Genomic DNA, 16,626 nt, shown 5'->3' with positions numbered 1-16,626 from the left:
ATGCTGCTGATGCTGCTATCAGGCAATATGAATATGCAATAATTAAACAGTGGAACGTCAAAGGTCCAATTTGTTTGTGATTCCAAACAGTTGATCCCATAGGAAATATCAACACATCTCATATACGTATATCTCTTGTCATTTTAAAATGATGCTTAACCGAAGTCTGGTCGCTCATGTATTGTAGGGGACCAACACAAAGAATGGAATCTGCTCAAGGCTCAAACTATCACAATCATAAAAGCTTTATTAACAACACAGGCAATATTGTCCGTGATAGTTTATGACTTTGTCATGCAAGTATAAAAATGAGTGAACCATTGTATAAGAAAAAGTGACGTGGGGGAAGCGTTTTAGGCCAGCCGACTTCACATATTGTGATTTGTAAAATTTTTGACGGTCATGCAAAAATGAAAAATGAAGTTTTCGTACAATGACTTTTGGTGCATTTGAATGTAGGAATTACATTTTGATAGGTTTCTCATATTGACAACTTATTCTTTCTCCAAATGTAACATATGTAAACATGCAAGCAAATGTTGGAATGGTGCTGCTGTATTGACATTTTGTTTCTTTTGCAGAGAACTTGCTTGGACGGACAGACTGGCTCTTTTGATGAACTCATCAGCCAGTGTTTCTCCATATGGCTCATTTTCACTTTGTTAGGGAAGATGCGGGGTGAAAAGCCCACAGCAAGCCTAGCAGTTACCAGCCAAAACCATGTTGGCATGAACGTGAAGATTAAGGCTGCAGTCTCAACTCGTGTGAAACCGTGCATTCTCTAACTGGCATCAGGAGGAGCTCTTCCATGACCACAAACAATTTTGTCTTTGAAGCACTGTTAGTTTATTGTCCAGCGCCATGGCAGAGAGGACCTTGAAACAGACCAGATTATTTTGGCACACACAGCCCAGGCAGTGTTAATATTTCTGACCCAAGTCACAAGTGCCAACATTTTTAGCCCGTTAAAACTCAAATATTTGTCTATCGTACAATGAGACCTTTCATTGTCTGCCTCTTTTCTGTCACGGTCAGCTCAGTAAATGCATTGCTTAATCTAAACATCCTGTAAATACATTTAGACATCCACATAGATTAGTGTTCTCACAATGGCTTTACAAAAGCATAACAGTGCCCACTTGATTTGGGTCGGGCTGCTCATTTGTGGCTATGTAGAAGTTGGCACTTGTCTGGAGTTTACAGGTGCACAGGGACAGTGGGCTCGCTTCCCAGTGTGGAACGCGTGCTGCGAAAGTGAAATGAGTTTCAACATGAAAACAAAGAGCTCCCACGGGCTGCTGGTTTACTTTGACGACGAGGGATTTTGTGACTTTTTGGAACTCCTCTTACTGAACGGGAAACTCAGCCTTCGTTTTTCCATCTTCTGTGCCGAGCCTGCCTCGATGATATCCGACACTGCGGTCAATGACAGCCAATGGCACGCCGTCACCGTACGAAGAAACTTCAAGAACACAACTCTGATGGTGGACAATGAGATCAAGTGGGTGGAGGTCAAGTCCAAAAGACGGGATATGACCGTTTTCAGCCACTTGTTTGTCGGTGGCATCCCGCCAGAGTTGCGATCGGTGGCGTTGCGACTCACGTCGGCTGCCATCAGGGATCAGCCGCCTTTCGCCGGTAGGATAACGGACATAAAGGTCAACAACACAGCATCTGTCATGGTGGACAGTGAAGGGGTCGTGAAGGACCTGTGCGGCGCAGCTAACATGTGCCTAAATGGTGGAGTGTGCAGTTTAATCGACAACAAACCAACCTGCGACTGTTCTCAAACTGGATTCCAAGGAACGGACTGCAGTGAAGGTAAGACATCTGCATCCACTTTGACGGAACAAAATGTCTTCTGTATAAAAAGAAAAAAAAAGCCCCATTCATAACACACTGATTTTGGGGAAAAAATATAAAATTTCCAACCACATTAACATACTTTCATAGGTAAACGATCCCTTCCTCTATTTAGTGAAGGCCATTTGTGCCATTGATCTGCTGTTGTTTGGAATGAGTGGATCACCTACTAGGTCTCATTAGGGAAAACATGCTGGTGCTCTCCATCCCCAAAGGTCTTCTTCCATTCCTATCTGCAGGTCTGCCGGGATCGGTTGACCTATGAAATGAACCCTCCAGTGGCTTGCCTCAGATGCAAAAACCACAAGTCTGATGCATTAGTAGTATTAAGTAGTCTTATTTAACGAAAATATCATATAAGAAGATGCATAGACTCACAAAATGATGGCGCAAGACTGTCATAATGTTGTCAATGCTATGTCCTACAATAACACACGTAAAATCCAAATATGTACCGCAAGTAATGGAGTGTGTGGGTTAAGTTGTCAATCACAGTTATTTTTGAATGCAAATATTAAAAAAAAACTAACTTTAATTCAAAAAATATTGCATGGCTTAATTCAAATTAACGTCACAGAGCATTGTAATGCCATATACTAATTGAATTCAGAATTAAGTTGTTTTTTCCATCCAGCTGACTTGTTCTTCATGATGATGAAATGTGAGATGATGCAATAATGTAGCATGATGTTATGGCATTGCTCGTCAAATCCAACCCAGCCATAATTAATGTTTGGTTGTTACTTCCTTTAGGCCCGTTTGAGCATGTACTATTATTGTTAATAATAAGCTCATTAGGTCAGCTTCGATTGACCTGCAACTGCAGCCTAAGTTCCTCTCACTGGACCGCCAATAGTTAGTGAGGCATATACAACTAATTAAAATGTCGTCCATGTCGTCTGCACGTTTGCGTTCCTCCTGGAATCGCATTTAAATTCATGGTGCCGTAGTTCATCAACTCGCTTCGACGTACAGAGTGGAGCTGCGTCTCTGTTTCGAATTACTCGACTTCAGTAATACTATATTTTTCCAACAGAATTTCACAGCCTGCATGTTCATGTCATTGATTATTTATATTTGTATTTTTCTGGTAATAGTTAACACTCGAGAGTGATTTGGGACATAAGGATGCGTTTACATATATTGTGGGGTTGGGATCTAAAACTTTACTTGCAATTAAGTTTAAGTGCTGTACATGGAGTCATACAACAACAAACACAGTGAAAACAATACATTGATAATGAAGACAGTAAAACATAGTAAAACCAAAATCTGAGTGAAAAGCCAAAGATGGGCAGTGAGTGGGCTTGCCTAAAGTGTAAAAATGCGCAAAGCAACTTGGTATCTGGGTTATTACTGTGGTTTTACACTCAAACAAGGAGCCGATAAAATACAGTATTTCCTTTTTTGTCTCCTTTGATAGGTTGGCAAGTACTCAAGAGACCCAGTTGTTTGGAAACATAATTAACTACAATTAACCACGTTCACAACGTTAATATCTGCTTGCTTTATCCCGAACCAACTGCTGGAAAGAAAGGCAATAAATGGATGCCCGTTCAAATTCCCAGCACTCATCTAAAATTGAGACGAGGACTGGTGTTGAACCAATTTTTTTTTAACAATAGAGGCTTGCGATTATGTCAATCAGAATTAGACTCAACAGCCAAATTGAACGAAAAGATATTATTGCTGGGCAGATCAGAGTGGTAAACAAAAGTTGTCCTCCATCCATATTTCATCTTAGCTAATGCAAGCACACTGATTCAACCTTAAAATACCTTGAAATTTAGATATTACCTGTCCATTAAATCATTTCAAAGCTGCTCTATTACTTTGATCAGATGAAAGGATTAACGGCTACACGACAACAACTGTCATCTCTCCCCTGCTCAATCACAAGCGCGGACATTGCATGACTACGCCCGCACAAATCCCTTTGATCGGTTAGAACAATTATTTAAATGCATTGTTTCATAGCTATCGCTTAGTCCCACAGAATCTGTGCTCCCGTTTCTCATTAGAGAAATAACATAGATGCATTGCCATATTTTCATCCTGATCAGATGAAATGATGTTGTGCATTTCATTGCACATTAGCTCAACATAAATCAGCCCTGGTTTAAAAAAAAAAAAAAGGACTCAACTAAGAAGATGCAGTGCTTTATTTGGTCCATTATCTGATTCATAGGCAGGATTTGACTTATGCTGGAGCCGGTGGAGGCTGCCTTGAACAGTAAAAGCGTACATATGTGTGCAGTGACCAGGTCATATTTCACAGTCTCAACCAACCTTTACTTCCAATAAAGGAAATGTCATCAATCAACATGTGCACTGGGGCTGCAGATCGAGCTATATATTTTCACAATAGTCACTCGGTGCACTACCTTGCCTCATGAGCTCAACTGTCTGTCTGTGGATGTTATTGCAGTGCTCCAAGGCTACATTGTGCATTTTTTTGTGCTGCTGTTCCCTCTGTTTTGCCAATAGAGGAGGGAGAAAATTAGTATGATTGTTGAATTTGTAACATTTAGAATTATAAATTGGATTTATCAATAACATCAATGGATTTTCATGTTGGTTGGGTGTTCGTTGACATGTTAGTAAAGCATTGCTAATGCCAGTCACAATTACATATACTATGTAATTGTAATTATGTAATTGAATACATTGGAGCCTACTTACATATTTGCCAGTCAAAAATATTTCCTCCACATTGGCATTCCCATGCTTTTGTAAATAACACGAGAGGCTGTCATATTATTTCCGTAACTGACCCAGCTCTCAAAATCCTGCCGAAACACAAGAAAAACATGCTTGGTGATCCAAACTTTCCAGTGGAAAACTAATCGGTTTCACTTGATGGAAATGTAGCTATTAATAGTAATCTAACCTAGTCCCAGAAGTGCTACTAAACCTGTCAAGTGACCCCGGCACCAGAGAGGTGCCCTCTCCACTGTGTGGGTGTGCCATATATTACAGTAGTGACTCATGCAATCCTTCACATTTAGCATTGCAAATGGAAGCGCTCTGCACCTTACAGGAAGTTTCATCTGAATGAGTGCTTCCTACGACCTGCGTCGATCACTGCACAAGCACAATCCATATCTGGGAAAGTGTCATTTTCTAGAAGCCAAAGTGCGGCTCCACTCGGACAATAGCAGATTAATCGTGCGTTACTGCCTCTGAGTCTAAAGACAGATATTCGGATCAAAAGATTAGAGGTATTTCCTGCGGGATTTCTGCCTAGTTTAAATACAACTGCTAGTGATTGTCTCCTGTAGGCGAACCATTAAGTAGTAGCTTCTGCTTGTTGCAGCCAAGAAGTGTACACTATTTTCCCTCAAGACCACATTAGTCAATTAAATTGTCATTGACAAACACCACCACAATATGTGGAATTCCATATATGCTGTTTAAAATTGGACTCACAAAACACAAGCATAACTGCAAGTCGCAAACACGGACACTAAAACGTGAATCATCGTTTAGTCCATACTTCTCCCTGAAGTTGAATTTTTTTGCGGTTTTCAAATTGTAAGAGTAGGAGACGCAATCCCCACTAGTTATATAATTTGGCTTTTGTCACACTTCTGAGTGTTTTTGCATTTTAGCTCATCTTGCATTGTATTAGAGCTTGTTAGGTGTTAATCAGTCATTTGATTTTAACAATGCTAAACTTTTAACCGTTTTCTCATTTTTTTTGCCTCTCCACGTCTATCTTTGAATTAAAAATGGAAGAATACATTTTAATGTTAACAGCGAATCTATTATTTAATCCTCTGTACTTTGTGTGTGTGTATGCGTGTGTGTGGTTTTAAACATTATTTTGGCAGAGGAGCTACACTTGAGATTGGATTTGTCACACATTGGCAATAAAAAAGTACATATTTGTTTTCTTTAAGATACTTCTAAGCACATTTCGAGAAGAAAGACTTTTGGTGATTGGTGGTGCAAATCACTTTTTAAAATTACATGATCTGTTATATAACATCTGACAGGTTTGAGCATTGATATCTTAAGTCTCCCACCAATCAAGTGTAATACCATTATTGCATCACAGGAGTGTCCTCACCTGTAACACTATGCTAGATTTGGTCAATCCTGGGATTAGGGTTATAAGAACTAGAGTATACACTATGTTGATAATCCTGTCGGATGATTCCAAACCACAAGATGTGAAAGAATGACAAGGTCCTTCAGCACATCTGCTCTGTGAAATCCCCCTCTGTTTGGTCTGCCTCTTTGAAAAGATCACCATTGGACTATATTGTCAGTACGGCACGCCATCTGCTCAGAGCATACAGGCGTAGCTGAATGATACATTTATATGAGTGGTGCTTAGCAATCACGCCACCCCCATCGCCACCAAAATTACGTTGCGCCACCTGCGCCACAACTTGAACTTCCTTTGAGCTGGTCTAAAGTCAAATCTAAACGGTTTGATGCTCACACTTTGTCATGTAAATGAATGAAATGAAATCACATTGAACAAAATCATGTTACACAAACCTGAATCACAACTTAGAGCTGATTTCATCTACGTAGTTTAAAGTCTAGTCTAATTGACCGAATTGTCAGAAGTCTTAGGGGCGTGTGAAAGAAAAAAACCATTGGTCTGCCAAATTCCCAAACACAGTAAATTAGTATTGCATGGGTTCCATGGGTTGACTTTGTTCCCTTGTGCTATTTTCCATTCTTACATGCCGATGACATATGTCTGATTGGTATTTCGTAATAATTCCAACAAGAGTGACGAGTCCTTGTCTCAGCTGGGTTCATGCAAATACTATATTATATCTATCCATCATTCCTAATCTTCTCCGTTCTTGTTTATGTAAGACCATGCAATGAATGCATTGTGAGTTAAAAACACCCTGCTGCCTTTTTGGCTTTGGCATGACGTTCAAAGCAATAAATTCTGCATGCCAACAATTACTTTTTGCAAGGAAATCATTTTCTAATTTAATTTTCAGGAATTACTTAATTATCAACTTAGTTTAGTTTACATCTACCCACCTCAACGCAGAGATACACCACATGCCACACAGGAGTTGCACAAAAATAATTCTGTATCATACAGAATGTATTGACGTGATGTAATGAGACAAAATTAACAGTCAATATGTGTCCATTTGCTTCAAGTCTGTATGTGATTATTAACTGAATATTACCACAACCAAAGTTATTTCTAAGCAATTGATGTTTCAGTTTTTCAGTTTAGGTTTTGTTCGAGCTGACCTACTTTCCAAAAAAATATTACCATGACAAAACTGCTTCGCTTTGAGGCTATTTAGAAATTAAATTATTGTTTGGATAGGCGGATTATAATAATAATAATCAGCATGATTTAACATAATCCCATGAAGTTATTTGGTGAATTTTATCATTTCCTAATTGGGAATTATAGCAACAAAAGTATGCATAGCGAGGCGCAATGCTGTTCGTCTTGCCACTGCATGAAAATGAAGATGTGCTTGTTTCTACGCTGAGCGCATGGGCACCTGTTTACAAAAACAAGGACCTTTATCTTCAAATCTGATTTCCATTCACGGCCTTTTGTACAAATAATAGTTCTTATATCTCAGAGAGAGGTTTTGTAGGTTGTTACTTAGCTGTCATGTTTCGGCGGAAATCTTTTGCCGTCATTAGAGTGTCACAATATAGAGTGTGACTCGACGTGACCCTCTGTTGAAGGCAAAAGAATTCAACTGGTAAATAACAACCTCTCAAAGAAAACTGCCTGAGATAAATGAACTTGGAAAAATTCAAAGTATGAGACAGAATGAATTTCGTTCACATAGGGACAAAAAAAATCTTTGCTATTCTTTGCAGTTAAGTCATAATGCATGCTCATTTCAAAGCACAAAAGATAATTTGTTTTGCATTATTGTATTAGGAAAATGATTTTAGTGATCCTACGTATTACTGTGGTTTAAGATGCCATGCAAACTTAAACACAAAGGCAGTACGGTCTTAATTCTTACAAAATTCAAACAAATATTCACCTCGGGACACAGCAGATTAAAAATAATAATAATAATAATGTTAATAATGATTTTAGAGATACGAGGAATCCGATCGACTATAAGATGTTGCTAAAACCAAACAGAACAAGCAAACAATTTACATAATTTGTAACCTTCCTCAATGTGTTTTCTGTCATTACGTGCCAGATGTTTCTTTCGGCAAAGCGGTGCCTTGACTTTCTAATATAATTATTGCACACACATGATGAGTTTCTGTTGGAAAATGATCAGTGTCACAAGATGCAGATTGTATGTGATAGACAGCAGAGTTCATTTTGGTGTAGTTCTACCAGCACAATAGCACTAGGATCACTTTGACAAGGGGATTAAATGGATTTATGTTTCTGGATTAGAATGTAACCAGCTGGGTACATTTGTGAAAGAAAGTGTATGGCGTCGGTGTGTGTGCAACTACAGAGGGAAAAGAGAGAGCGGAAGAGGGAGAGAGACAGTATAAGGGGTCTTATTTTAATGGCCTAGTATGGCAGGTGATACTGCTGTTCAATTTAAGCTTCTTTTCTGTGGGATGCAGCTCAATTACACCCAAATCGTGTTATCTAGACATCACAAATTAGATTTTAATAACAGATCTTTTTATTTATCATTGAAACATGATGATAGGATTAAAGTTGTTCGCTTTGACGACACTGATAAAGTGAAAAATTGGTAATATTGTGAAACAGTTAAAATTTCATGATAATAATAAACTAAATGTCTTTTATTTCGAATAAAGTCACATAATTCAGGCAAAAACGCAGGGAAGTTTTCATGCAAAAGGGTATAATTATAAAATGAGTTGTAATAACCCACACAACTCCTATTATATTCACAGTGTGAAGCAATACTGTAAGGTCCAGCCTTTCAAATATAGAGAAGCCATCAATGTTACTAATATCTTTGTCAGTCTTTACATCATCATATTTATTTGCTTTACAAGTATCATTGTCATTCTTTTGCTTGGATGCTTTTCAGCAAGTCATCTTCAAGCTTTGTGAACAAAGTATTTATTCTGAAGACCACTCAGTTGAATGAAATGAATGAAATGAAATCAATCACTCTACAAAGTTGCATGTGAAAGTAAAGTTAAGAAAATGTATGCAGTAATATATTTTAATTTCACTGTAGCATAGAGAAACTGAAAGAGTTGGGTGCTCTATTGTTTTGCAATTTGTTCACAAAGCTGTGATGTAAATGTTTTTGTGCATGTTGTCTGAGCGGGAACCAGTGACGATGGTAAGTTTTTGGCTCAAATGATCGTTTGAATTGGGGCAACAAAACATTTTAAAGAGGTAGGAATTTGATTTTTGTGGTTTAAATTGGTCTTTTCTGCATTTTCCCCATAGTTTATAACCCGACCTGATTTCCTATTACTTAATGTTAACTACATGTTGCATGCATATTTAGAATTTTAGTGTTTCATAGGAAAAATAAACACATATAAAGAGTATACATTAAAAACAAAACTTTTTGTATGGCATTTAGGTCAAGAATCAACACTGGAGAAAACTTAATGACTGACTGTTTTGCTTTTTTTTATAGGCAGTCTATGGGCCTTAAACATCTCATTTTGCATGCAATCCAGCAACACACAAAAAAAAATAGTTAAGCATGCATGTATCTTATTCATTTCTTAGACTCCTTGATGAGTGTGTCACATGTTTGTACCCCCTCACCTTCGCACGCCACTCACACAAAATAGAATTCAAGCTTTTTTGTTTTCAAAGAACTGCCACTGTACAATGCTTTTGATAGCAAATCACCCGAATCCTGCTTGCTCTGACAGTTTATCACAAATATATTTACCGAGGATCTTCCTTTCTTGCAATCGTTATCCTAGAGTAGCTTTTTATTCCTCCCATAATATATCTAATGCTTTGAATTAAATAGTATTTGAAGTCATTCGTGCTTAAATAAATGAATTAAAAATGCCCTACATAACACAATGAGTAAGTCTCAAGATGTGCTTTACAGCCCCAAAGCATTATGCCTCATAGCCTTTTTTATAAAGTGGTTTAACAGTGTTGTTGGGTGTTTTATCAGCCTCTAAAATGTTCAAGACAACGTAATATTTTTAAATCAAATGAAGTGTTCAACCTTGCCGTGTATTCCAGTGTGTAAATAAGGACAAACAAGTGTTGCAAAATAAGAAATGGGGTTCTATTGGGTCACTTGCATGTGATTTTTCAATGCCTTGCATGCTAACATGCAACGGCCGGTCCTAGTCTGCATGCTGCTTAATGAATGTCTTCCTTTCTTTCTCTTTGCTTGTCCGTGCTTCCAGAAGATAAATATTCTGAAGGTGGGTATTATCGAGGCGTTCAGCTTTTGCCAAAGCGAGTGTGCAAATGTGAATACACTTGGCTGATGGATCCTCGCATAAATGTTATCAAATGTTTTGGTGCAGGTAACTGCTTTATTAATGTTGTTGAAATGGTAAGTAGAGGATCAGGTTATGATCTGCCGCCCCACTATTAAGGTTTGTTTAGCTGTGCCTTAGAGAAAATATCTCGGTAAGAGGAAAAAAAAAATCAATTGGTTGAACTTCAAAATCAAAAGTCATTTTAATGTCGTGTGCTATGTAGTTGCAAAACATTTTCCAAAAGTTTGGTTAAAAACTACGGTGGTGGATTTCTAGTTTGTATTTGTTGCAGTAGAGGCCCTTGATTGAAGTGAGTTCATAACTTATGTCTGTCATATTCTTTTAACATACACAACTACTTGACACCCCAATGTGCTAATATCTATGTGATGGTGTCTTTGCCATCCAAAAAATTGACAGGGGTCATTCCGCTTGTTTGCGTCAATGTTTATTTTTCAGGAATCAGAACACATTGAAATGGGTCCTGTCTATCTTACCTTCATACAATTTACTCTGTATTTCACAATCAAAATATTTTATTTGGTTTTGAATGATAGATTTATTTGACATGTATCATAATATAAAATATGTCAACCAAGCACCTTTAATTTTAGGCTAAATGATATCCAAATATAGAATAATTTATTCAATATTAAAATGTATCAATATAATATTATAAATAAGTACACACATGTCCATGCAATGGTGTCTACTTTACATAGCAGGCACCGCTTGTGTGACTGGATTGAGTCAATGTATTCTATTCTTCACTTTAATTGGCACATTTAAATGAATTTTTTTTGGATGACTCAATTGAAGTCATGGTGGGGGACTTCTTCACTGGATGCAAATCTGTGCATTTTAAATCAGGAATACGATGAAACATGAATGAAGATGTCTGAATGAGTAAGTAGCCGATGACGCATTCCAGCTGTGAATGCTCATCAGGCTTGACCCTGTGTGTGCGCACCATCCTATTCCTCTCCCTCCAACTTTTCCTTATCCCATCCCTTCCAGTAACACAGACATCTACTGTGAAAAGAGATGCCTTTGTGTCTGTTGTTATTTTGACACAACTTCCCATGATCCCTTGTTCTCTGCTGACTGTGCTCTTGTTTTCCTTTTTAAGGTCTGGCACACCTGATGATGGGCGACCAAGGTATGAGCTCTCTTCCTTTTCTCCTGCCTTCCCTCCATTGTCCCCAATGCTGTCATTATCTTCTGAAATGTGTGTGTTGAGGCCAGCACAAAACGTGACACTTTTAAAGTGGCGCTCGTTGGAGATAATTCTCAAGGGTATATGAGCCCTTTTACGAGCTGAATTGTCTTTTCGACTCCGCTGTCTGGTTCGGCCATTTCTTTCCATTCTGTTTCAGTGTTTACTGTAAATTCCGTAACTTTACTGAGTTAAGAAAAGTTCTGAATTGAATGCATGTGTTGTAATCACTGCAGCGTAGTGTCATTGTAACTCCTGCTTATCACTCAACCATAGTTAAGGCAACCATCAGTGTTCCCAGTTTTGGTTCCATTTGTCGCCATTTCATCTCTGTTTGCACAAACAGAAGCATCAAATCTCTCAGTCTTCATTTCCTTAACCAACATTGCACTTATTGGTGTTTCCTCCTCTCCTTTTGTTCTCCTTTTTTGTGTGATGGGAACTTGCTTTCATTCTGGACCATCTCATCAAAACTCATAGGTAAACCTAAAGGTACTTCCCCACTCTGTTTTTAATTCATTACCCAATGGCATTTACATACCCAATATCATAGTTGAGGTTAGCGGCACTTTTAAATAGCTGTCTTCAAGGTAGGTGCATCTTTTGCTTCACGCATTCAATCCGTCGCCTGCTTGCTGCATGGAAAGATGACAACAGGCAGAAGCACATAGGGTTGCTGTCCATGGTTCAAGTAATGGGTTTGGGGTTGCGTGAGGCGTGATCATAGTGTTGTGGGCCTCCCATCCTGGCTGTGATCCTCACCTCTTCTCCCTGTGGGGTAAGTGGACGTCTGATCTTTGCCGTTTGACTCTTCTCCTCAGGGCAGAGAGGGGAAACTTGGCTTCTCAGGTCGCTACTCAGCATTCAAGGTAAATCCCTATTCAATTTTTTTGTTCTTAAACCAAGCACAATATAGCAATTGATGGTTTAATGATTAGGCATTAGACATACTCAAGAAGAAGATGCATAGACTATTCGTGTTGCTTTGACATGCTATTGTTCTGTTTGGCTTTTGCTTGCTGTGGCTTATTATTCTTGCAAACAACACATTTTTTTTCTAATAGTTTGACTTGTGTAATGTTACATACTGTACACATCTTGCATAGCTGCATCTGGGCAGGTAAGCGTCCACCTCTCACTCTAGTCTTTGCTTACATCTATGATTGTGTAAACTTGCAAACACACGCACACACGCACACTTACATTTTTCACAAATTAACATTTTCTATGTTCCAAGGTAAGTGCCATTCCTGTATTTGATCTAATGTCTGTTCACGGCTATGTACGTCAGTGTGTTGCCTCCAGAAGCTGCTCATTATTTTATAGTGAAGGTTTATCCAGATGCACAATAATGCCGCATGATGACTTGGAATCCAAAAATAGCAGTACAATGGAACCTCTAATGTCAGACACAATCTATTTGGGGATGCTGGTATTTCAGAATTTGCTGTTTGAAATATTGCACATGAAGTTAAATTAATTCAAACTGTTCCCTCTTCAACATCTCTTAACTGCACCGGCAAAGTTCTGAGGAAATGTTAGCAATCAACAAGTAGAATCTGAAGTTAGGCACTCATTAATACGCTGAAACAATAAAATACACTTAAATTTGATGCTGACTTCCAAAAACGTCCTACCAGATATTTTGTTTTATCCAAGTTAATCATGAATTTAATGATTATTTGCTAATCATTAAATTGGTGTAGGCAACCCGAATCCGATGCAGTAGGACAGTTGCAGTAAAAGGAAGTTTTGAGTTTTCTGTGTTTATCTACTTATACTTTTTCCTTGGTTCTGCAGCCAACACAGTGATAAGTAACATTGAAACAAGTCATTTTGTATCAAATATTCATGCTGAACTGCTTATGAACTCAACCGTGTGTGTGACTTTTTACATCTGAGTTTTACTCTCACCGATGATGATGGATGATGCCAGTCATGTGATCAATTAAGTGCAATAAGCTGTCAAATGGCCATCGAATGTATTGATACTGCAGCACCAGAATCCCAGTTTACACTTAATTTAGTTTAGGAAGGTGTCCGTGGAATGTATTTATGCATCAAACAAAAAAACACCTTTGGAATTGACAGCAGGGAAGCTGCAGGAAGAAGACGGTGCTAATGCAGCACAAACTTGACATGCGCAGCACTTTGCCTCTAATACAGGCTTTGGTTAGTTGCCCCCCTGTGATGCAAACCTACGCAGTCCAGTTATGCAATGTGCAGTCCCACACCTTTACACTATATCCTCATTTGGGTATTAAAACCAGGAAGAGCGACGCTGGATAAGGATATCGAGCGTGAAAATTGGATGCACAATATAAGTATAAATATACACCAGACATGGTTGATTTTTAATGTCCACCTGTGGTCTATTAAACACTTAGTGGGTTTATCCTCTGTTTGGGTTTGCTCCTTTGAGAATGGACTAGGTTATGTGTGCTTTATCTGGTGCACTAACAGGATGCTTAAAACCTTTTCTTTCTGCACACCAAACCACGGAAAACAGAAGGGGAATGATATCTGTGCTTGTACAAATCCCTGGTATTTATTTCCCGCCATCACAATGAACAGCCATGTCCAGTTTAAGCTCAACGACAGGCTGTACACACAAGCTTGCAGGTATAACTGGGCTCTCTATAAATTAGTATACTTTTTAAGCAAATTATTTTCCCCCGTGAGCTGCTATGAAGTAGGACAACAGATTAATTTCTTAATATGTGTTTACACATGACAAATCAAATGGATTTTTAATGCTTAAATCCCAGCTTGTGCACAAAAACCAGAGTGCATTAAATCCTCATTCAGCAATTAGCTAAATTCTGTTGGTTGAACATATGGGGACTTTCATTTTACAGTTTAATCTTCTAGATTATCATGAACTGGTAAAGAAATTGCTATCAAATAGTTCTTGTTATATTTGTTTCTTGTGGGTTCAAAAATTTTGGAGTGAGTTATAATTGGTTTGTGATGTAATCGAAGTCATACAAGGACATACCCAGGAGCTGATTAATTTACACTGCGATAAGATGTTTTTTATTATCTCTCTAAAGGAGTTCATGTTTTGGTTACTGTTAATATTGTGAGAATGACTATGCAAAAAGTTGCTTTAGCAAACGGAACTTCCAAATTCATCCATTTTACTTTCTGCAAAACTGCAAGATTGCAATATATGTGAATTTGTCAGTATACAAAATAAACCAAGATATCCTTAAAAGAATGTATGAGCCCGTCAGACATGTAGAAAGTGTGTGTGCTCTTTATGTAGTTGATCCAATTTATGCTTGATTGGCCTCAACTTGTTTAATTAAGTGACATTCCAGTCTCACTTTTTGTCTTTGGAATTTATTGTTGGTTAACTGCAGCTTCACAATTAAAAAGATTGCACTACGAGACTGTGCCCAGCAGAGGCTTTTTTTTTTTTTTCAGTCCCACCTACTGTGTAGTCTAAAAGAACAACGCATCCAACGTCAGCTAGGACAAGTTGAACTCAAAGGGCAAAAATAGTATGATTATTTATGTTTCATGTCCCATTAAACACTTCATGGATAATAATTTCACAAATGCATCATTAAGCTTCCAGTGGTAAATCAAAACAAATTTCCTCACAGTGTCATGTGCCATTAATAAAAAAAGAAATGGCCACAACATAAAAAAAATATCCAGATTGTTGTCCATACCCAGTCATAATGGCTCTAACAAAGTGTAGCATTTGGGCCACAAGAAGCTGTTTTCAACACCATGGAGCATCACGTATGACGTTTGTGGACGTGTCGGCTATCTCTTTTTGACAGGTATCAGAACACATTGAATCAACAACAGATGTTGCCTTTGTAGCTTCACATAAAACCAGGGAGACTGACAGCGAAATTCTTTCAGCTCCATTGACCATTTCAAAGGGTTACGCTTTCTCTTTTGTAGTAGTAGGTATTAAGCAAATATGTGTGTCTTCTTTATAAATAAATAATATTTTGAGATATTGTATCATTTAAATAAATACCAGCCTCCCTGACAGTGTTGATCCGTTGACATGACATTTAATAACACCTGAGACTAAGTGGCCGTCATGAATTTCATGAAAAATGAATTTTTAGTTGCGATGTGCACTGTGAACTAACGCATATTCTTCATGCATAATGATCATTTCCTTTTTGAATTTTTTTACCAAAGGCCCATTGTTATGCTTCAGATCAACGAAGGCTTTCACATGAAGGATTACTCATGTTCCCTTGTTACATATATGCAAAAAGGATTTGACATACATACTAGTGGAGGGGAAAAAAAACTATTGCTTATTTAATGACAGCCCAGAGGTGATTTTACAGAATATTAAGTATTATAGTTTTTTTTTCTCTAGCTTGACAATCTAGATGCATGTTAGCACCAATATAGCACAACAAAGATGTTATAATTACAGCAACACAAGATTGGAATAGGTTCGAAGGGCTCAAACAGATATTTAGTGCATCTTATTTTTTTTCCCAAGAAAATGTTAAATTCCAACAACCTTATAAAAGTTCAACCAAAAAAAAAATACATTCCTTGTAAATTTAGTCCTCATTATGGCAACAATCCTTCATGGCCCTCCTTCATTGGCGCTATTCACTCCACTGTAGACTGCTTTGCATTTTCTTTTATCACAAAAACAGAGTTTCCATAGTGATACATATAATAAAAAAATGACAGATATAGAATTATTTCAGTCCAATGAAATAGTGAAAGATAAATGCCGACTAAAAAGGGGGGGGATCGATGTCGACAAGGCTCATCTGGCTCCCGAGCAGAATGGCAGATCTACTTAAGATCAATAGTGTCGGTCGATGCCTCTCAGACTATGGTAAGCAAAAACTGTATTTTTCGGCTTGCTAGTAGGAGAGGATGAATATCAGGATGAGGAAGGCCACTTCCCATTCCACGAAAAGTCCTGTACCTCTACTCAAATTGCTAAAAAGTATTGCGTGCACATTGGTTGTAGTTAGTGCATTCCGGCAATTTTGTGAAATGATTCAGTGCTTTCAACTGCTCTGATGATTTACTGTCAGTGTGTCCACAATAGATATGTTTATACTGGTGCTTTGTTGGCTTTGATTTGTGGGCCTTAGCTCACTTCAAAAAGCCACTATCTGTAACAGTGCATTATCTTCTTCTGTTATATATCTGTC

At 38.0% G+C, this 16,626-nt stretch overlaps 1 protein-coding gene across 11 annotated transcripts in view; it reads left to right on the top strand.

The window, feature by feature from the left end:
* LOC148393348 (neurexin-1a-like) overlaps positions 1 to 16,626 on the top strand; it is a 181,131-nt gene that overhangs the window by 36,724 nt on the left and 127,781 nt on the right. For 7 of the 11 annotated variants that reach the window (XM_088384596.1, XM_088384602.1, XM_088384598.1 and 4 more), the window contains 4 exons: positions 582 to 1,821; positions 10,171 to 10,188; positions 11,378 to 11,407; positions 12,286 to 12,333. In XM_088384596.1, coding sequence (XP_088240722.1) covers positions 1,110 to 1,821; positions 10,171 to 10,188; positions 11,378 to 11,407; positions 12,286 to 12,333 — 808 coding nt within the window. In that variant the 5' untranslated portion in view covers positions 582 to 1,109. The remainder of the gene's footprint in view (positions 1 to 581; positions 1,822 to 10,170; positions 10,189 to 11,377; positions 11,408 to 12,285; positions 12,334 to 16,626) is intronic. The other 4 variants (XM_088384605.1, XM_088384600.1, XM_088384599.1 and 1 more) reach the window with 3 other exon arrangements.

This window comes from Syngnathus floridae, chromosome 9 (genome assembly GCF_059516105.1).
Source record: "Syngnathus floridae isolate MCC-2025c chromosome 9, RoL_Sflo_1.0, whole genome shotgun sequence".
Taxonomy (NCBI): Eukaryota; Metazoa; Chordata; class Actinopteri; order Syngnathiformes; family Syngnathidae; genus Syngnathus; species Syngnathus floridae.
This window is presented reverse-complemented; position numbering and strand designations above follow the sequence as displayed.